Consider the following 23,016-nt stretch of genomic DNA (forward strand, 5'->3'; position numbering starts at 1 on the left):
GCTTCCGACATGGAGTCATTTCAAACCCATCTCGACCTCTTCAGTGATTGGCTGGATGCTAACCCCTAGGTTACCGGAAGTAAAGCACTGATAGACTATGTCTAGAAGGGTGAGGCGGCGGCCATTGTTTCGTAGACCAAATTTGACCTTTCAAAGTTTTTACTGCTTTGTATTATGAGTGATTATTAATTTGGAGAATGAGAAACTACTAACACCCCTTTAAAGGAAACTGCCGACGAAGTAAGATTACGCAATTTATGCACGGAACTTATTTGGTTTTAATTTGCAAATTTTTTTATGCTAGTTAAAATAGTACCACCATCTTGGTACACCCATAGGTTCCGTGTGTCACGCCATCTTAGTACACCCACTAGGTGAGTGTGCCAATATATAGGATGTTGCAGGGCATGATGGGATTGGAGAGAAATACAGCCACGCTGGATCCACCATGGCTCTCTTCAAGTTCATTGGTGAGATCTGACAGCTGCCCTCCCCCCCCATTTTGTTTTGTGAATAATCACTTCATTCATATAGTTGGGGCTTCTCTATGTTCTGTACCCACAATACCTCCATTGACTGCATTTATTCATATGGTGTGGTCTCTTCTATGAAATGCACCCCAAATCCCCCCATTGACTCTATTTATCTATATAGTGGGGGCTCCTTCATGACCTGCACCCTCCAATCACCCTTCTGCCTCCATTCATATAGTGGGGGCTCTTCCATGACCTGCACCCTCCAATCACCCTTCTGCCTCCATCCATTCATATAGTGGGGGCTCCTCCATGACCTGCACCCCCCAATCACCCTTCTGCCTCCATCCATTCATATAGTGGGGGCTCCTCCATGGACTGCACCCCTAATCCTCCTATTGACCCCAATCATATAGTGGGGGCTCCTCCATGGACTGCACCCCCAATCCCCATTGACTCCATTCATTCATATAGTGGGGGCTTCTCCATGTTCTTCACCCTACAATCCCCCATTGACTCCATTCATATAGTGGGGGCTCCTCCGTGACCTGCACCCCCCAATTCCCCTATTGACAATTCACATAGGTGATCCTCCATGGCCTGCACCCCCCCCCCCCCCCAATAACCCTTCTGACTCCATTCATGTAGTGGGGGCTTCTCCATGTTTGCACCCCCAATTCCCCCATTGTCTCCATCCATTCATATAGTTGGTGCTCCTCCATGACCTGCACTCCCCAATCACCCTTCTAACTGCATTCATAAAATGGGGGCTCCTGTATGAACTGCACTCCCAATCACCCTTCTGACTCCATTTATAGAGTGGGGGCTATTCTATGCACTGCACCCCCCCAAGCCCTGCACTGACTCCATTCACTCATATAGTGGGGTTCCTTCATGGACTGCACCCCCCCCAAACCCTCCACTGACTCCATTCATATAGTGGGGGCTCCTCCATGGACTGTATCCCCAATCCCCCCACTGACTTAATTCTTATAGTGGGTGCTTCTCCATGGGTTGCATCCTCAATCACTCCATCATAGACTCCTAGGGAAATGGTCTTTTTTTAAAAGAATATACTGTAAATCAGAACTCTGGCTGTGTATTGTATGTTGATGTGTTGTGCTGGAAAGCTCTGATGAAAGGTTTGCTGTATGTGATCTAGCACTTCTAGTCACACACCACAGTGTAGCCAAGTCCAAACATGCAGCAAAGTACTCCTGGTGTAGGGGTTCATCGTATACCAGCATCACATTTATCATATGTAGGAGTTCCTAATTTACACCCATCACATTCCCCAGGTGTAGAGGTTCTCCAAATACCAATATCACATTCCTCAGTGTAGAGGTTCTCCAAGTGCCAGCATCGCATTCCTCAGTGTAGAGGTTATCCAAGTACCTGCATAGCATTCCTCATTGTAGAGGTTCTCCAAGTACCAACATCGCATTCCTCAGTGTAGAGGTTCTCCAGGTACCAGCATCACATTCCTCAGTGTAGAGGTTCTCCGAGTACCAGCATCGCATTCCTCAGTGTAGAGGTTCTCCAAGTACCAGCATCGCATTCCTCATTGTATTCCTCAGTGTAGAGGTTATCCAAGTACCTGCATAGCATTCCTCAGTGTAGAGGTTCTCCAAGTACCAGCATCGCATTCCTCAGTGTAGAGGTTCTCCAAGTACCAGCATCGCATTCCTCATTGTATTCCTCAGTGTGGAGGTTATCCAAATACCTGCATAGAATTCCTCAGTGTAGAGGTTCTCCAAGTACCAGCATCGCATTCCTCAGTGTAGAGGTTCTCCAAGTACCAGCATTGCATTCCTCAGTGTAGAGGTTCTCCAAGTACCAGCATCGCATTCCTCATTGTATTCCTCAGTGTAGAGGTTCTCCAAGTACCAGCATCGCATTCCTCAGTGTAGAGGTTCTCCAAGTACCAGCATCGCATTCCTCAGTGTAGGGGTTCTCCAAGTACCAGCATCGCATTCCTCAGTGTAGAGGTTCTCCAAGTATCAGCATCGCATTCCTCAGTGTAGAGGTTCTCCAAATACCAGCATCGCATTCCTCAGTGTAGAGGTTCTCCAAGTACCAGCATCGCATTCCTCAGTGTAGAGGTTCTCCAAGTACCAGCATCGCATTCCTCAGTGTAGAGGTTCTCCAAGTACCAGCATCGCATTCCTCAGTGTAGAGGTTCTCCAAGTACCAGCATCGCATTCCTCAGTGTAGAGGTTCTCCAAGTATCAGCATCGCATTCCTCAGTGTAGAGGTTCTCCAAATACCAGCATCGCATTCCTCAGTGTAGAGGTTCTCCAAGTACCAGCATCGCATTCCTCAGTGGAGAGGTTCTCCAAGTACCTGCATTGCATGCCTCAGTGTAGAGGTTCTCCAAGTACCAGCATCACATTCCTCAGTGTAGAGGTTCTCCAAGTACCAGCATCGCATTCCTCAGTGTAGAGGTTCTCCAAGTACCAGCATCGCATTCCTCAGTGTATTCCTCTGTCAGATAATGCACCACTTCACCCAAAAAACTGTTGCAATTACAATGTTTAGGCATTCCCATGTTTATTTCTTTTGTTTTTATTGGTATGACACAAAAAAAGTGGCAAAACAAAAAGCCAAATCTGACACATTCCACGAAAACCCCCAAAAATAGACTGGACAAAATTACTGGCACCCTCAATTGAATATTTGGTAGCACACCTCTCTACCGGAATTTTGGACCACTCTTCTTTCACCAAATGCTCCAGGTCTTTCAGATTGAAAGGGTTCCTTTTCCCAACTGCTGTTTTGAGATCTCTCCCCAGGTGCTCTGTGGGATTGAGATCTGGCCTCATTGCTGGCCAGTTCAGTCCTCTCCAGCGCTTTGTCTGAAACCATTTTTGGGTACTTTTTGACATGTGCTTTGGGTCATTGTCCTGTTGTAAGACCCATGACCTCTGACAGAGACCCACCATTGTGACACTGGGCCCTACATTGCACCCCAGAATTCTTTGGTAGTCTTCAGATTTCATAATGCCATGCACACAGTTAAGACATCAAGTGCCTGAAGCAGCAAAGCAACCCCAAAACATCAGTGACCCTCCACCATGTTTGAATGTAGGGACTGTATAACCAATCTACACTCTCTAGACTGCTGAGCTGCACTTCGCACACTTCCCCTATACAATTGGAATAAAGCTGACCCCATGTTACAATATATATTTACAATCTCTATTAGATTGGATTATCTTTTTACCCATTATACTGTCATTTGTCCACCCTGATAATATTGTTATTTGCTATAAGCTATAGATTGGTCACAAGGATTATAGAAACCCTATGGGCATTGCGCTGATGAGATGGTGTATCTGTGCTATTCATAGGCAGGAGGAGGGAGGAAGGATCAACAAATGAATTGAGATGAATAATTAATGTCATAATTTTATTTTATTCATGAATAAGAGTGCTTCCATTTCTTTAGTTATTTCTGCTTTTGTTCTAGATATCGGGATAAATCTGACAGATCCAATGTTTAGAGGCATTTATAGAGGAACAAAAAAGCATCAAGGTAAACATAAAGCAATGCATTTGTCAAAATAAAATATAACCCTCAATACCATGGGGCCCATATAGGGCCTGTATTAGAGGCAGCCACGTGTCAAAAACATTGAATAAAAGAAATTCTTTATCTCAGGGGTTGGGGTTTCTTTCATTGATATCTCAGGGGCCGGGGTCTCTGAGTTTTCACATTTAGCTGCAAATTTATTTGTTACGTTGGCTTCAATTTTCATTTATCATCATCATTATCATTTAACATACTAAGGCAATGGTTAGAATTTTTGTCAGGTGTTTTTCTGTCTTTGATCCCATTGGGAAATCTTCCCTCACTTGCTGTCCCTTTGACAACAATTGAGGGGAAATCTCCCCAACAGGGTTTTTTTTTTAATGTCTGGGCAGTAAGGATGTGGAACTCACTTGCACAATCAGTAGTGCCAGCAGGAATTATTGATAATTTCAAAAAACCCTTAGATGGGCATCTTAGCAAGCACAATATACAGGGATATGGGATAGGATTTTTGACATGAGCGCACACACCCGCACAGGTTGAACTGGACAGACTGGTGTCTCTATTCAACCTTACTGACTATGTAACTATGACTCGGGTAGAAATAAAACCAAAACAAACTGAGACCTTATGATTATAATCATTATTCCAATGATGAATAAATAACTTGTGAGCATCCAAAAAAAAAAAAAAAAGACAATGTGAAAATAGGTCCATGTGATATTTGTGCTCTGTCACTTAAAGTAGTAATAAACTGCAGCATTAAAAAAAGAAAAAAGAAAGAAAAATCCCCTGCCAGGCAATGGCATAATGTGCTAGTCTGCACCACATACTAGCACATTATGAAAGACTTAGGGCTCATGTACAGTGCAGCTGCTAAACGGACGTTCACAAGCTGTTGAGCGTTTTTTTCAGCAGCCCCTGAACTCTCCCTAATGTATTCCTATGTGTCCATGTACACACAGTTGTGTACAGGCAGTTGAGTTTAAAGTTGTTTTTTTGAGCGCACCAAACTTGCATTCAGGAGTAGATTTTACCTGTGTTTTAAATGACAAACGCGGTTAACCGCGTTTAAAAGCGTTTGCGTTTAGAAGCATTCTTTAACTGATTTTCCTGCATGGTGGGGGTTGGGGAAAAACCTGGCAACCTACCCTGTAAAATAATTGCTAAGAGAATTCATAGAAAAAGTTGCTTACAAGTGACGGTCCATGCAATCGCCAAGGGTCGGATACGACTGAATGGATAGAGAGAGAGACATATCCAGATGCTGTCCAGAGCCTTTTTCATCATCAAAAATGCATGCAAAGCGTTTTCCATGTATCAAATGGACCCGGTACACCAGCGCAGTCAGTTTCAGGTTTCGCGTGAAGGAAAGAATGGTAAAACATGCCGCATTCTGATGGGATCCATAGTGAATACAACCAGAAAAGACAGGTCATCTCCACACATACTGCTCTCTCTGCTTCTGCTCTCTCTATTGCTCTCAATATGTCTGAAATAGTTCAATATTTACAGTTTTTCAGTGCATTCTGGGCATTTGGGAAAGTCTCCTGAGGTTATCTTTTAAAAACGCTTCTAAACGCGGTATACAAATGCAGCTAAACTGAGGTTTTTTAACCTATGTTTTCAAGCAGTCAGTTTCCATCGTTCAAAAGAGCTTTCCAAACGCCCCGTGTACATGAGCCCTTACCTTGAAACGAAGCCATCGAGTGGTGCGCTGTCACTGCTGTCGGTGCTTCCATCTTCACTTGGTCTTTCTTCCGGGTTTGTGGGCTCTGGAAGCTTGAATGGCCGAGCCACGATGACGTCACGTACCACGGCACAGCGCTCCGAAGAAATGGCACGGGTATGCCGTTTCTTCAGAGCACATGTACCAGTGACGTAATCAGCTGCTGAAAGAGCGAATATCTCCTAAACGGTGCATGTTTAGGATATTCATTTACCTACAGGTAAGTTTTATTATAAGCTCACCAATAGGTAAAAATCACAGAGTGGACTTTACTACCACCGTAATTGTTTAAAACACACAAATGAAGTAGAGCTTCCAGTGCCCAGTCCACACGCTACACGCACCGGATGATATTGACTTCTTGTATGGGACCAGAAAGTCAAATGGCGCTCATATATAGAGTTGTGTTCAAAATATTAGCAGTGTGTTGAAAAAAGTGAGTAAAGCTCAAAATCCTTCTAATAGCTTTTATTTCCATCCACACAAATGCATTGGGAACTCGACACATTCTATTCCAAATCAAAACATGAAGAAAAATAGATCAAATTTGTGTTGCTCCTCTAAAAAAAATGAAGAAAAGTGAATATTAGACGGTTCAAAAAAATCACAGTGTTTGTATTCTTCTTTACAAACTCAAACATTCACTATATAAACTGAAAAATGTTTGAATATTTGGTTGTATAAGCACTGTTTCTGAGAACTGCTGTACATCTGTGTTGCATGGAGTCACCCAACTTCTGGCCCCTGTGATCAGGTATTCCAGCCCAGGATGATTGGACTACATTCCACAGTTCTTCTCTATTTCTTGGTTTTGCCTCAGAAACTGCATTTTTGATGTCACCCCACAAGTTTTCTATTGGATTAAGATCCGGGGATTGGGCTGGCCACTCCATAACGTCAATCTTGTTGGTCTGGAACCAAGATGTTGCACGTTTACTGGTGTGTTTGGGGTCGTTGTCTTGTTGGAACACCCATTTCAAGGGCATTTCCTCTTCAGCATAAGGCAGCATGACCTCTTAAAGTATTCTGATGTATTCAAACTGATCCATGATCCCTGGTATGCGATAAATAGGCCCAACACCGTAGTATGAGAAACATCCCCATATCATGATGCTTGCACCACCATGCTTCACTGTCTTCACAGTGTACTGTGGCTTGAATTCAGTGTTTGGGGGTCGTCTGACAAACTGTCTCCGCCCACTAGACCCAAAAAGAACAATCTTACTTTCATCAGTCCACAAAATGTTGCGCCATTTCTCTTTAGGCCGGTCAATGTGCTCTTTGGCAAATTGTAACCTCTTCAGCACATGTCTTTTTTTCAACAGTGGGACTTTGCGGGGGCTTCTTGCAGATAGCTTGGCTTCACATAGGCGTCTTCTAATTGTAACAGTCCTCACAGGGAACGTCACACCTTCTTTTATCTTCCTGGAGCTGATTGTTGGCTGAGTCCTTGCCATTTTGGCTATTCTTCTATCGGTTCCAATGGTAGTTTTTCGCTTACTTCCACGTCTTTCAGGTTTTGGTTGCCATTTTAAAGCATTTGCGATCATTTTAGCTGAGCAGCCTATCATTTTCTGCACTTCTTTATATGTTTTCCCTTCTCCAATCAACTTTTTAATCAAGGTACGCTGTTCTTCTGAACAATGTCTGGAACTACCCATTTTCCTCAGAATTTCAGAGAGAAATGCACTGTAACCAGCATGAACAACATTTGCTGCCTTCCTTCCTTAAATAAGGGCAATAATTGCCACCTGTTTTTCAAAGAATGAATGACCTCACTAATAGAACTCCACACTGCTATTATTTTGAACATGCCCCTTTCAATTAGTGATTCAATTACACAGAATCAGCAGCATGCATGTCATGACTGTTGGGTCTGTTGGATTTCTATTACTCTACTACACCTGCTAGGAAATTATTTGCCATGTAGAAATATCATTTCTACCAAAAACAGTGATTGATCCGGTTAGTGATGTCTGACTGCTATTATTTTGAACACAACTGTACAGATGTACCATGTGCTGGATCCTCCACCAGATGGTCTTCGGTATCTCTCAAGACGGGAGCGTGTACCGTAAGACCAAATGGGTTCCTAACTATTCCTAACTCTTAGAGTTGTCTTAGAAACAGGAGATGACAGCAAATATTCCACCGGTGATATCCTGTTGCTTTGGTAAGATTTCCTCTTGCTTCTTGATGTATCTGTAGAAGGTGAAGCACAATTTATTGATTTCCCTCGTCCTGAATCAGGATGAGGGAAATCAATAAATTGTGCTTCACCATCTACAGACAGCTGGTGATATAATCACTGGGTCTCTGTGCTTCACTATGCTGGTGGGAGGGTTCGGCAGTGTGTGGTGTATAGCTTCCTAAAAACATCCCAGCACCCTGCATCAGTACTCCTCTCAGGAGCCCGCAGCCCTGATGCAAGGAGAAGGCTGACTCTTGGGAGGAATTATGCAAATAATAAAATGCCTGGATGGGTCGGTGTTAGTCTCAAGTAGCTGGGCATTCCAGGGCAGCCTGCCTAGGTAACACCCCCATCCAATGAATGAAGGGGGGGGGGGGTGAGGACAGTAAGGCAGGAGTGGAAAGCACTAGATGATGCTGGATGTCCTTCAGGCAGTAAAAGAGGCTGGCTCTATCTGACTGCAGCTTCTGATGCACATTTTGAGAAGCCCACAGTGTGCAGTGAAATCAGAGTAAGCCGTTTCAGTCCAGCAGAGGATCCTGTACAACTGTGCAAAACTGAAAGGAAGGCTGGAGTTCAGCTTTAATCTTAGAGGCGTAATAAGGAACATTGCACCTCCAGCCTCCCTCCAGAATGCCCAAGGACATGTCAAAGTATGCTAGTAACTTGAGTTTGATTTCTGTGCGGAGGCCTGAGAAGTAATGAACAACTCACAGGAGCAAGGTGGTGTGGATTTGGGGGAATTTCCCACATGGAAGAAAAATATATTTGAAATATATTTTAAAAATATTCTTCCCAAATATATTGACATATATTTGAAATGCTACAATTTTGGCCATATTCAATATATTTCAAAATATAGATAAACAAGTGCAGCACTAAAAATCAATCAGATAAAACATAAAGTTACTTCACATTAATATGTATATGGTGCTGTTGCACCAACTGAAGATATAGAAGCACAGTCTAATTATGCGTGAGAAAACGTGAAGGCTTGACTCCAAAGGGTCAGAATAAACAGATAGTGAAATCCAACTTCATTACTAATATGTCCTCGTGCTGTGACTCCGTGCACCAATCTTATAAAATGCGCACTCACCAGATGCACATGGAATTTGTGCATTAAACATGAAATCTCTGCGGGGTCCCCCTTTAGACTGATCAGCCAGCCAGGAGTATAGGATCCTACATCCGGACACCAGCCTCTTGTGCAGCCACTCTTCCTTTGGGGGTCTCCACGAGCAAATTGGCTCAGAACCAAGCCATCTCCTAGATTGTAAGCTCCAAGGAGCAGGGCCCTTAAATCCCTCTTGTATTGAACTGTATTGTTACTGTATTGTCTCCCATTATATTGTAAAGCGCTGAGCAAACTGTTGGCGCTATATAAATCCTGTATAATAATAATATATAAAAAAGGCTTATAGTGTAGTATTTAAAAGTAATTACATTTATTGTGGATCAAACGTCTTTACAAATCTATTAAAGTCCTCCAAAATATATTAAAAGCCCACCAAAATATCCTCAAACATTGAGGAAATAAAGTGCACATCAATAAATAGTAATAACATAGGGGGGACCCCGCAGATATTTCATGTTTAATGCACAAATTCCATGTGCATCTGGTGAGTGCGCATTTTATAAGATTGGTGCACGGAGTCACAGCACGAGGACTTATTAGTAATGAAGTTGGATTTCACTATCTGTTTATTCTGACCCTTTGGAGTCAAGCCTTCACACTTTCTCACGCATAATTAGACTGTGCTTCTATATCTTCAATTGGTGTAACAGCACTGTATACATATTAATGTGGAGTAACTTTATGTTTTATCTGATTGATTTTTAGCGCCGCACCTATTTATCTATATTTGCTTACACTGGGTTTTTAGGATATCCTATGTCGGTGCACATTGCTGCTGGATACTTATTTATTTATAATTATTTATAATCTTATTTATGTAAATATTTGGAGCTCTTGCTATACGTACGTTTATATTTCAAAATATAGTTCAATAACTATATATATATATATATACTGTATGTTGAAATGTGTTTTTATTACAAAATATATGAAAAATATTTTTAAAAATACATTTCAAATATACTGTGTGCCTTTAAAAATACAAATCTAAATTTTTGGAATGCATTTACAAATATATGTTAAAATGACTTTTTTATATGTTAAAAAGAAATCTGAAGAATATATTTTAAAAAAATATTTCTCATATATTTTGTAATAAAAACGCATTTCAACATACTGTATTTATTTATACAGTTTTTATTACAAAAATATATGAGAAATATTTTTTTTAAATATATTCTTCAGATTTTTTTTAACAAAGTCATTTTAACATATATTTTTACATATATTTGCAAATGCATTCTAAAAATGTAGATTTGTATTTTTAAAGGCATATAGTATATTTGAAATGTATTTTTAAAAATATTTTTTCATATATTTTGCAATAAAAATGCATTTCAACATAATAAATAAATATATATATATATATATATATATATATATATATATATATATATATACACATATTTATTGAAATATATTTTGAAATATATTGAATATGGCCAGCATTGTAGCATTTCAAATATATGTCAATATGTTTGGGAAGAATATATTTTAAATATATTTCAAATATATTTTTCTTCCATATGGGTTTTGGAAGAAAGAGAAGTTTGACGTTATTAGGGATTTTTCAAAAGTCATAGCTGGCTATAAATTTTTAACAACAGTAACTAACACAAATATGTAAAATGAAACTAGAGTTTTCCTTTAATGCGCCTCCAGTGTGGTTTGAGTGATGCAGAAGGTTCAGTGTGTGCGGACTGCAATGAAGACACCGTGCAAATTTTGATAATTAGCTAACTTTATCTTTATATTAATGTGACAGATGACTTTGCTGACATTATTGAACGAGCTGTGAAGATTGGCGTGCAGAAGGTAAGATATTACCCTTCACCACAAGTGTCCTCATCCAGATTTGTATTGTAGAGGGGTGTCTGACCTTTTCTGATACTGGGTGCTGATTACTAAGTACACAGTGTCTAACCCGTGCCTATTGAACTGCACATTCGTACCCTGCATTCATTATATCTGGTCTCCCCGGACCCTGCATTCACTATATCCGGTCTCCCAGGACCCTGCATTCACTATATCTGGGCTCCCAGGACCCCGCATTCACTATATCCGGTCTCCCCGGACCCTGCATTCACTATATTTGGTCTCCCCGGACCCTGCATCCACTATATCCGGTCTCCCCGGACCCTGCATCCACTATATCTGGTCTCCCAGGACCCTGCATCCACTATATCCGGTCTCCCCGTTTCCTGCATTCACTATATCCGGTCTCCCCGTACCCTGCATTCACTATATCCGGTCTCCCCAGACCCTGCATTTACTATATCCGGTCTACCCGGATCCTGCATCCACTATATCTGGTCTCCCAGGACCCTGCATTCACTATATCCGGTCTCCCAGGACCCTGCATTCACTATATCTGGTCTCCCAGGACCCTGCATCCACTATATCTGGTCTCCCCGGACCCTGCATTCACTATATCTGCTCTCCCCGGACCCTGCATTCACTATATCTGCTCTCCCCGGGCCCTGCATTCACTATATCTGGTCTCCCAGGACCCTGCATTCACTATATCTGGTCTCCCTGGACCCTGCATTCACTGTATCTGGTCTCCCTGGACCCTGCATTCACTGTATCTGGTCTCCCAGGACCCTGCATCCACTATATCTGGTCTCCCCGGACCCTGCATTCACTATATCTGCTCTCCCCGGACCCTGCATTCACTATATCTGGTCTCCCAGGACCCTGCATTCACTATATCTGGTCTCCCTGGACCCTGCATTCACTATATCTGGTCTCCCCGGACCCTGCATTCACTATACCTGGTCTCCCCGGACCCTGCATTCACTATATCCGGTCTCCCCAGACCCTGCATTCACTATATCCGGTCTCCCCAGACCCTGCATTTACTATATCCGGTCTCCCCAGACCCTGCATCCACTATATCTGGTCTCCCAGGACCCTGCATTCACTATATCCGGTCTCCCAGGACCCTGCATCCACTATATCTGGTCTCCCCGGACCCTGCATTCACTATATCTGCTCTCCCCGGACCCTGCATTCACTATATCTGGTCTCCCCGGACCCTGCATTCACTATATCTGGTCTCCCCGGACACTGCATTCACTATATCTGGTCTCCCCGGACCCTGCATTCACTATATCTGGTCTCTCCGGACCCCGCATTCACTATATCTGCTCTCCCCGGACCCTGCATTCACTATACCTGGTCTCCCCGGACCCTGCATTCACTATATCCGGTCTCCCCGGACCCTGCATTCACTATATCCGGTCTCCCTGGACCCTGCATTCACTATATCTGGTCTCCCCGGACCCTGCATTCACTACCTGTCCCTCGGTCCAACTCCGCCCTCACCACGGCTGGTTTCACCAGATGTCTTCTCTCTCCGGCATCTTCACTGTGGGCGCGCGGCTGTGACAGCTTGTGCCCATGCATGATTATTGCTGCACTTCCTGAATGGCCCCGTAGTCTTCTGGGACCTGTCACGTGTCCCAGAAGACTACGCGGAGGGAGGGGGGGCAACGTTTGCTTCCAATTACCTTAGGCGATCACAGCGGAAGTGGGAGCGGGTACCTGTCAAATTTGAAATTTGGGTACCTGACACGCCCTCCCCCGCCCGCTCCTCAATCCTGAACTGGGAACGGGGGACTAAGGCTCAAAGCGGGACTTCCCCTTTTGGGTGGAGCTCCACTTTAAATTGGGATTTAAAGGGCTCTAGAGGTAAGATCTCCTTTCCATAGATAACAGATGCATTTTTGTCACCTTTGGATCCTCCCTGTAGTATGGCTGTTAACACTTCTGCTGTTGTTCCCTCTGTAATATAAAATACATTTAAAAACAATCCACCAAGGATATTGGTACCCCATTGGTGCCCCAGACAGGTAGGCAGACCCAGGATCTTAGGGGAGATGTTTCCACCAAAATCCCTGATAGTGTAAAAAAGATCTGTCTCCCCAGTGTCTTCAAAGAATGGAACATATCAGTTTTGGATGGACTGACCTTTTAATTTTAAAGTGTATGCCTAGGAAATGAAAAAAACATATTCAGTACACCCAGTGCTGTATTTAGGTTTCATGCTGCCCTAGGCAATGCAAAAATCATGCCCCCACCACCACCGAGAGACCCTGACACCAACCAACACCTCCCTCCCCCATGAAGAGAGCCTGACATTGACCAACAACACTTCAGCCCTCCCCTCACCCAAGAGAGCCTTTCACTACCACCGCCCCCCCATACACTTACAACCCCCACCCTGGCGAGAGAGAGAAGTCACTTACCTTCACAGGTTCAGACATCCCTGGAAACAAGAGTCAGGCTCTGCATACACCATCAAGAAGCCCGCAGCCTCTCTCAGATCCCACCTGGTCCCCATGCTGCGTGTTTCACTTTTTCCAACCCTTCTTTTGGGGGGGGCGGAGCTGCCCCCCTGGAAAATGATGCTGCCCCCTTGAAAAGTGCCGCCCTAAGCAAATGCCTTGTTTGCCTTGTGGTAAATACGCCTCTGAGTACACCTATATAATATACATGATTTATCCCCTAATAAATGCTGAAAGTACATAAAAAGACCTGTTGGTCTGCTAGAAATCAGTGACCTCCTAACTTTTTATTTGAGCTGACAACACAGTGCCTTGGCTGCACTGAAATCCAAAGCAGTGTTGTCAGCCCTGGAGAATGGTGTTCTGTAGTCCAGCAGGGGAGAATTCAGAGGCAGCATTAGGAGCTCACTAGAGAAAATGAAAAGTTTACTAGATTCCTGGTAGATCAAGAGATATTTTCTGTACTTGCAGCACCTGTAAAGAGATAAAACATGGAGAATGATGCATTGTAGAGATGTGCTAGATATGGTTTTGCCCACACAAACACTTTCATTTTAAAATAATCCTTTGTTACCCAAACCAAGAAATACTGAGACACAGCTATCATATATGTGGATGAATGCTCCCCTCCCTCCTTACTTTTAGGCTTTTGCTGAGACTGTGATTCCCGAATCCCTTTAAAAAGCAATATTAAACCCAAAAACAAACATTTATTATATTGCAGCTTGCCATTTCTTAACCACTTCAAGTCCGGACACTTTCACCCCCTTCCTGTCCAGGAAAATTTTCAGTTTTCAGCGCTATCACACTTTGAATGACAATTGCGCGGTCATGCAACACTGTACCAATATTCATTTTTTTGCATTTTCTTTCAGACAGATAAAGCTTTATTTTGGTGGTATTTATTCACCACTGGGATTTTTATTTTTTTTTGCTATATAAATGAAAAAGTGCAAAGATTTTGAAAAAAAGTGTTTTCTTATAAAATTTTGCAAATAAATAATCTTTCTTCATAAATCTTGGCCAAAATGTATTTAGTTATGTTTTAGTAAAAAAAAATAATCCAAATTAGTTTATAAGCAAAAATTATAATTTTTAAAAAATTTGTTTAACTTTTTTATATTATTTTTTTTCTTTTTTTTTTTACATACTGTCACCCTAGCAGTACAGTGTCACCATAGTGACACTGTACTACTTGTGGGGGGTTATGAAGAATTTTTTTTTACACTGATTGCTTTTACACCCATAAAGGCTGTAAAAGCAATCATTTCTCCTTCTCTCTGGCTGCATTCTTGCAGCCATTGAGAAATACTGTGTGAGCTGCGATTGGTCACAGCTTGTCACATGGTACAAGATTGTTGTGAATAGCCTTGTACCATGTGACCTCGGTGAACATTCACAGATTTCACACGTAGTAAGCAATGATGTCAGAAGTGACATCTTGCTTACTACTCTTCATGTGATCACTGATTGGCCAATCAGTGATCACATGATCGGGACCTCGTACAGACGTACAACGATCGGTCCCGTACAACGATCGGTGCTCCACTGTGTCCTGAAGGACACAGCGGGCACCGGATCGCAGTGCTGTGCGCTCCCAGGGAGCACGCACAAGCAGGGTGTGGGGAGGCCATTTATAAACGACCACCCGCTCCTGCACTGCCACCGTCCGGCTGGTTATATACAACTTCTGGACAGGAAGTGGTTAAGTGTGATGGCTGCATTCATTTTCAGGCTTTCTTTTTTTTTTTTCTGTTTTCAACAGGGGATCTGGCCAGAACGTTTGCTGTTTTTCAAAAAGAACAAGCTCTCTTGCAGATGTATCAGTTTCAGGGATGAGACAAACCATTTACCACCGGCAGGGGTGCTTACAGTGATCAGTTTTTATTTAAGTAAAACCTTTATCCCAAAAGGAAAAAAAATGTTTGCCTTAGCTGCGTAAAAAGTATTAGCTGAAATTTGGCTTGTGTATTTAAATCTGCTAGTACATCTTACACTCCCCTTCCTCCAGACTGACAATGCTGCTGTCCAAATCTGCCCCTGTGCTCCTTTATCCAGAGTGGGGGCACTCTAGTACAGGAGGTGTGTTACTGGCCAGATCACCAGGTGAAAACATAGGGGAAAGGCTTACAAAAAAAGGAAAACTAATGCAGTCAACACATCTAATGATTGGTAAGCTGCAATACATTACATTTTTGGTTCCGGGTTTAATACCGCTTTAAATATAGATAAATCAGTTGTGATCACAATCGATCGTGGCTTTTGTTTATCCATTTACAATTCTAGAAATGGTAGGATATTCAGCAGATGGTCAGGGGACGTGATTGTTCAGTTGGTCTGCTTTAATATATCTGATAGTGAATAATTCTGCATCACAGCTGACTATCATAGAAATAAAATGTCATCTTTTATTTTTCAGTTTATGATTACTGGAGGAAACCTGCAGGAGAGCAAAGAAGCGATCGAACTTGCCCGGACCAATGGTATCAGTCCTTATTGCTTCTCCTATAGACTTACACAGTGCATGCAATCAATGACAGTGTGCTAATGAGAACCAGTCTGAATGTCCACTCTTCATTTGTTATATGAGCAGACCCTCCTCTCACAGAGCTTCCGATTATTTACTTGTATTCTATCCCTGTCAAAATGTTAGGCTGTAATGCTCCATAAATGGCTGCTCTGTCTTCTGCCTAAATTCAGGTCTGTTATCAGACATTTAAAATTGGCTCCTGCACCACCAGGTTGCGGAATAGCGTCTTTCCTCGATCTGTGTGCCTCTTAAATGCTAGAGGTCTTGTGCAGTGGTCTCCAAAGTGTGGCCCAGGGCCAAGATGTGGCCCTTTGCTTGCTTTTATCTGGCCCTCGAGGCATTATTCCTGCCATTGCAAGCCACAGTGTGGCATAGTTTCTCCCACTGACATCACAAATTGGGCACTATTCTTCCTATTGACACCAATGATGGGGCACTATTTCTCCTGTTGATACTAACAATGGGGAACTATTTCTCTCACTGATACCAATGATGGGGCACCATTCCTCCCATTGACACTAATGATGGGGCACTACTTCTTCCATTGATACCAATGATGGGGCACTTGTCCTCCCATTGATGCCAATGATGGGGCACTATTCCCTCCACAGACATCAATGATGGAGCACTATTCCTTCCACTGACACCAATGATGGGGCACTATTTCTCCCATTGACACCAATGATGGGGCACTTTTCCTTCCATTGATACCAATGATGGGGCACTTTTCCTCCACAGAAATGAATGATGGAGCACTATTTCTCCTACAGACATCAGTGATGGGGCACTATTCCTTCCACTGAAACCAATGATGGGGCACTATTTCTCCCATTGACACCAATGATGGGGCACTGTTCCTCCCATTGATACTAATGATGGGGAACTATTCCTCACACTGATACCAATGATGGGGCACTATTCCTCCCATTTATACCAATGATGGGGCACTATTCCTCCCATTTATACTAATGATGGGGCACTATTCCTCCACTGATACTGATGATGGGGCACTATTCCTCCCATTTATACCAATGATGGGGCACTATTCCTCACACTGATACCAATGATGGGGCACTATTCCCCCCATTGACAGCAATGATGGGGCACTATTACTCCCACTGATGATAATGATGGGGCACTATTCCTCCCATTGACACCAATGATGGGGCACTATTCCTCCCACTGATGCTAATGATGGGGCACTATTTCTCCCATTGACACCAATGATGGGGCACTATTACTCCCATTTATACCAATGATGGGGCACTATTCCTCACACTGATACCAATGATGGGGCACTATTCCTCCCACTGATGCTAATGATGGGGCACTATTCCCCCCATTGACAGCAATGATGGGGCACTATTACTCCCACTGATGATAATGATGGGGCACTATTCCTCCCATTGACACCAATGATGGGGCACTATTCCTCCCACTGATGCTAATGATGGGGCACTATTTCTCCCATTGACACCAATGATGGGGCACTATTCCTCCCACTGATGCTAATGATGGGGCACTATTTCTCCCATTGACACCAATGATGGGGCACTATTCCTCCCACTGATGCTAATGATGGGGCACTATTTCTCCCATTGACACCAATGATGGGGCATTATTCCTCCCACTGACACCAATGATGGGGCACTATTCCTCCCACTGACACCAATGATGGGACATTATTCCTCCCATTGATTCCAATGATGGGGCACTATTCCTCCCATTGATACTAATGATGGGGCACTATTCCTCCCATTGTTACCAATGATGGGGCACTATTCCTCCACTGATACCAATGATGGGGCACTATTCCTCCCACTGATACCAATGATGGGGCACTATTCCTCCCACTGATACCAATGATTGGGCACTATTCCTCCCACTGATACCAATGATGGGGCACTATTCCTCCCACTGATACCAATGATGGGGCACTATTCCTCCCACTGATACCAATGATGGGGCACTATTCCTCCCACTGATACCAATGATTGGGCACTATTCATCCCACTGATACCAATGATGGGACACTATTCCTCTCACTGATACCAATGATGGGGCACTATTCCTCCCACTGATACCAATGATTGGGCACTATTCCTCCCACTGATACCAGTGATGGGGCACTATTCCTCCCACTGATACCAATGATGGGACACTATTCCTCCCACTGATACCAATGATGGGGCACTATTCCTCCCATTGATACCAATGATGGGGCACTATTCCTCCCACTAATACCAATGATGGGGCACTATTCCTCCCACTGATACCAATGATGGGAAACTATTCCTCCCACTGATACCAATGATGGAAAACTATTCCTCCGACTGATACCAATGATGGGGCACTATTCCTCCGACTGATACCAATGATGGGGCACTATTCCTCCCACTGATACCAATGATGGGGCACTATTCCTCCCACTGATACCAATGATGGGGCACTATTCCTCCCACTGAGACCAATGATGGGGCACTATTCCTCCTGCTGATACCAATGATGGGGCACTATTACTCCCCCTAATACCAAAGATGGGGCACTATTCCTCCCACTGATACCAATGATGGGGCACTATTCCTCCCACTGATACCAAAGATGGGGCACTATTCCTCCCACTGATACCAATGATGGGGCACTATTTCTCCCACTGATACCAATGATGGGGCATTATTCCTCCCACTGATGCTAATGATGGGGCACTATTCCCCCCATTGACAGCAATGATGGGGCACTATTACTCCCACTGATGATAATGATGGGGCACTATTCCTCCCATTGACACCAATGATGGGGCACTATTCCTCCCACTGATGCTAATGATGGGGCACTATTTCTCCCATTGACACCAATGATGGGGCACTATTACTCCCACTGATGCTAATGATGGGGCACTATTTCTCCCATTGACACCAATGATGGGGCATTATTCCTCCCACTGACACCAATGATGGGGCACTATTCCTCCCACTGACACCAATGATGGGACACTATTCCTCCCATTGATTCCAATGATGGGGCACTATTCCTCCCATTGATACTAATGATGGGGCACTATTCCTCCCATTGTTACCAATGATGGGGCACTATTCCTCCACTGATACCAATGATGGGGCACTATTCCTCCACTGATACCAATGATGGGGCACTATTCCTCCCACTGATACCAATGATTGGGCACTATTCCTCCCCCTGATACCAATGATGGGGCACTATTCCTCCCACTGATACCAATGATGGGGCACTATTCCTCCCACTGATACCAATGATTGGGCACTATTCCTCCCACTGATACCAATGATGGGGCACTATTCCTCCCACTGATACCAATGATGGGGCACTATTCCTCCCACTGATACCAATGATGGGGCACTATTCCTCCCACTGATACCAATGATTGGGCACTATTCATCCCACTGATACCAATGATGGGACACTATTCCTCTCACTGATACCAATGATGGGGCACTATTCCTCCCACTGATACCAATGATGGGGCACTATTCCTCCCACTGATACCAGTGATGGGGCACTATTCCTCCCACTGATACCAATGATGGGACACTATTCCTCCCACTGATACCAATGATGGGGCACTATTCCTCCCATTGATACCAATGATGGGGCACTATTCCTCCCACTAATACCAATGATGGGGCACTATTCCTCCCACTGATACCAATGATGGGAAACTATTCCTCCCACTGATACCAATGATGGAAAACTATTCCTCCGACTGATACCAATGATGGGGCACTATTCCTCCGACTGATACCAATGATGGGGCACTATTCCTCCCACTGATACCAATGATGGGGCACTATTCCTCCCACTGATACCAATGATGGGGCACTATTCCTCCCACTGAGACCAATGATGGGGCACTATTCCTCCTGCTGATACCAATGATGGGGCACTATTACTCCCCCTAATACCAAAGATGGGGCACTATTCCTCCCACTGATACCAATGATGGGGCACTATTCCTCCCACTGATACCAAAGATGGGGCACTATTCCTCCCACTGATACCAATGATGGGGCACTATTTCTCCCACTGATACCAATGATGGGGCATTATTCCTCCCACTGATGCTAATGATGGGGCACTATTCCCCCCATTGACAGCAATGATGGGGCACTATTACTCCCACTGATGATAATGATGGGGCACTATTCCTCCCATTGACACCAATGATGGGGCACTATTCCTCCCACTGATGCTAATGATGGGGCACTATTTCTCCCATTGACACCAATGATGGGGCACTATTACTCCCACTGATGCTAATGATGGGGCACTATTTCTCCCATTGACACCAATGATGGGGCATTATTCCTCCCACTGACACCAATGATGGGGCACTATTCCTCCCACTGACACCAATGATGGGACACTATTCCTCCCATTGATTCCAATGATGGGGCACTATTCCTCCCATTGATACTAATGATGGGGCACTATTCCTCCCATTGTTACCAATGATGGGGCACTATTCCTCCACTGATACCAATGATGGGGCACTATTCCTCCACTGATACCAATGATGGGGCACTATTCCTCCCACTGATACCAATGATTGGGCACTATTCCTCCCCCTGATACCAATGATGGGGCACTATTCCTCCCACTGATACCAATGATGGGGCACTATTCCTCCCACTGATACCAATGATTGGGCACTATTCATCCCACTGATACCAATGATGGGGCACTATTCCTCCCACTGATACCAATGATGGGGCACTATTCCTCCCACTGATACCAATGATGGGACACTATTCCTCCCACTGATACCAATGATGGGGCACTATTCCTCCCACTGATACCAATGATGGGGCACTATTCCTCCCACTGATACCAATGATTGGGCACTATTCATCCCACTGATACCAATGATGGGACACTATTCCTCTCACTGATACCAATGATGGGGCACTATTCCTCCCACTGATACCAATGATTGGGCACTATTCCTCCCACTGATACCAGTGATGGGGCACTATTCCTCCCACTGATACCAATGATGGGACACTATTCCTCCCACTGATACCAATGATGGGGCACTATTCCTCCCATTGATACCAATGATGGGGCACTATTCCTCCCACTAATACCAATGATGGGGCACTATTCCTCCCACTGATACCAATGATGGGAAACTATTCCTCCCACTGATACCAATGATGGAAAACTATTCCTCCGACTGATACCAATGATGGGGCACTATTCCTCCGACTGATACCAATGATGGGGCACTATTCCTCCCACTGATACCAATGATGGGGCACTATTCCTCCCACTGATACCAATGATGGGGCACTATTCCTCCCACTGAGACCAATGATGGGGCACTATTCCTCCTGCTGATACCAATGATGGGGCACTATTACTCCCCCTAATACCAAAGATGGGGCACTATTCCTCCCACTGATACCAATGATGGGGCACTATTCCTCCCACTGATACCAAAGATGGGGCACTATTCCTCCCACTGATACCAATGATGGGGCACTATTTCTCCCACTGATACCAATGATGGGGCATTATTCCTCCCACTGATGCTAATGATGGGGCACTATTCCCCCCATTGACAGCAATGATGGGGCACTATTACTCCCACTGATGATAATGATGGGGCACTATTCCTCCCATTGACACCAATGATGGGGCACTATTCCTCCCACTGATGCTAATGATGGGGCACTATTTCTCCCATTGACACCAATGATGGGGCACTATTACTCCCACTGATGCTAATGATGGGGCACTATTTCTCCCATTGACACCAATGATGGGGCATTATTCCTCCCACTGACACCAATGATGGGGCACTATTCCTCCCACTGACACCAATGATGGGACACTATTCCTCCCATTGATTCCAATGATGGGGCACTATTCCTCCCATTGATACTAATGATGGGGCACTATTCCTCCCATTGTTACCAATGATGGGGCACTATTCCTCCACTGATACCAATGATGGGGCACTATTCCTCCACTGATACCAATGATGGGGCACTATTCCTCCCACTGATACCAATGATTGGGCACTATTCCTCCCACTGATACCAATGATGGGGCACTATTCCTTCCACTGATACCAATGATGGGGCACTATTCCTCCCACTGATACCAATGATTGGGCACTATTCATCCCACTGATACCAATGATGGGGCACTATTCCTCCCACTGATACCAATGATGGGGCACTATTCCTCCCACTGATACCAATGATGGGACACTATTCCTCCCACTGATACCAATGATGGGGCACTATTCCTCCCATTGATACCAATGATGGGGCACTATTCCTCCCACTGATACCAATGATGGGGCACTATTCCTCCCACTGATACCAATGATGGAAAACTATTCCTCCCACTGATACCAATGATGGGGCACTATTCCTCCGACTGATACCAATGATGGGGCACTATTCCTCCCACTGATACCAATGATGGGGCACTATTCCTCCCGCTGATACCAATGATGGGGCACTATTCCTCCCGCTGATACCAATGATGGGGCACTATTACTCCCCCTAATACCAAAGATGGGGCACCATTCCTCCCACTGATACCAAAGATGGGGCACTATTCCTCCCACTGACACGAATGATGGGACACTATTTCTCCCACTGATACCAATGATGGGGCATTATTCCTCCCACTGATACCAATGATGGGACACTATTACTCCCACTGATACCAATGATGGGGCACTAAATAAAAGATAACTAATTATTAATTTAACTCTCCTCTGGCAGCTGAGACAGAGCTTCTGAGAGAAGAGACAGGGTATGTAATGTATTGTTCTGTTTTCATTGGGAGAAACAGAATATTAGAATAATATATAAAAAAGAAAATGTATTTTTTAAATATAATTAGCTTTTTAAAATAATACTAAAAATATATTTTTTAAAACAACAAACATATCATACCTGCTCTGTGCAATGGTTTTGCACAGAGAAATCTGGAACCTCTTCTTTTTGAGTCCCCCGACAGGACTCCTGGCTCCTCCCTCTCGACAAGTGCCCCCATAAAAAGCTGCTTGATATGGGCGCACTCGTGCTTCCCTGCTCCCGATCCCCACTCTGTGTATCGATAGACACACAGAGTGCGGCT

General features: G+C 44.1%; 1 protein-coding gene across 1 annotated transcript in view; it reads left to right on the plus strand.

Annotated features, from left to right (window-relative positions):
* Positions 1 to 351: 351 nt before the first annotated feature.
* The window catches only part of TATDN1 (TatD DNase domain containing 1), a 60,845-nt gene continuing 38,180 nt past the window's right edge, over positions 352 to 23,016 (plus strand). Inside the window, exons 1-4 of the mRNA XM_089677520.1 lie at positions 352 to 470; positions 3,943 to 4,008; positions 10,829 to 10,878; positions 15,772 to 15,835. Coding sequence (XP_089533646.1) covers positions 449 to 470; positions 3,943 to 4,008; positions 10,829 to 10,878; positions 15,772 to 15,835 — 202 coding nt within the window. The 5' untranslated portion in view covers positions 352 to 448. The remainder of the gene's footprint in view (positions 471 to 3,942; positions 4,009 to 10,828; positions 10,879 to 15,771; positions 15,836 to 23,016) is intronic.

The sequence above is a fragment of the Staurois parvus genome, unplaced genomic scaffold (assembly GCF_062004578.1).
Source record: "Staurois parvus isolate SC_StPar_1 unplaced genomic scaffold, SC_StPar_1.0 ptg000187l, whole genome shotgun sequence".
Taxonomy (NCBI): Eukaryota; Metazoa; Chordata; class Amphibia; order Anura; family Ranidae; genus Staurois; species Staurois parvus.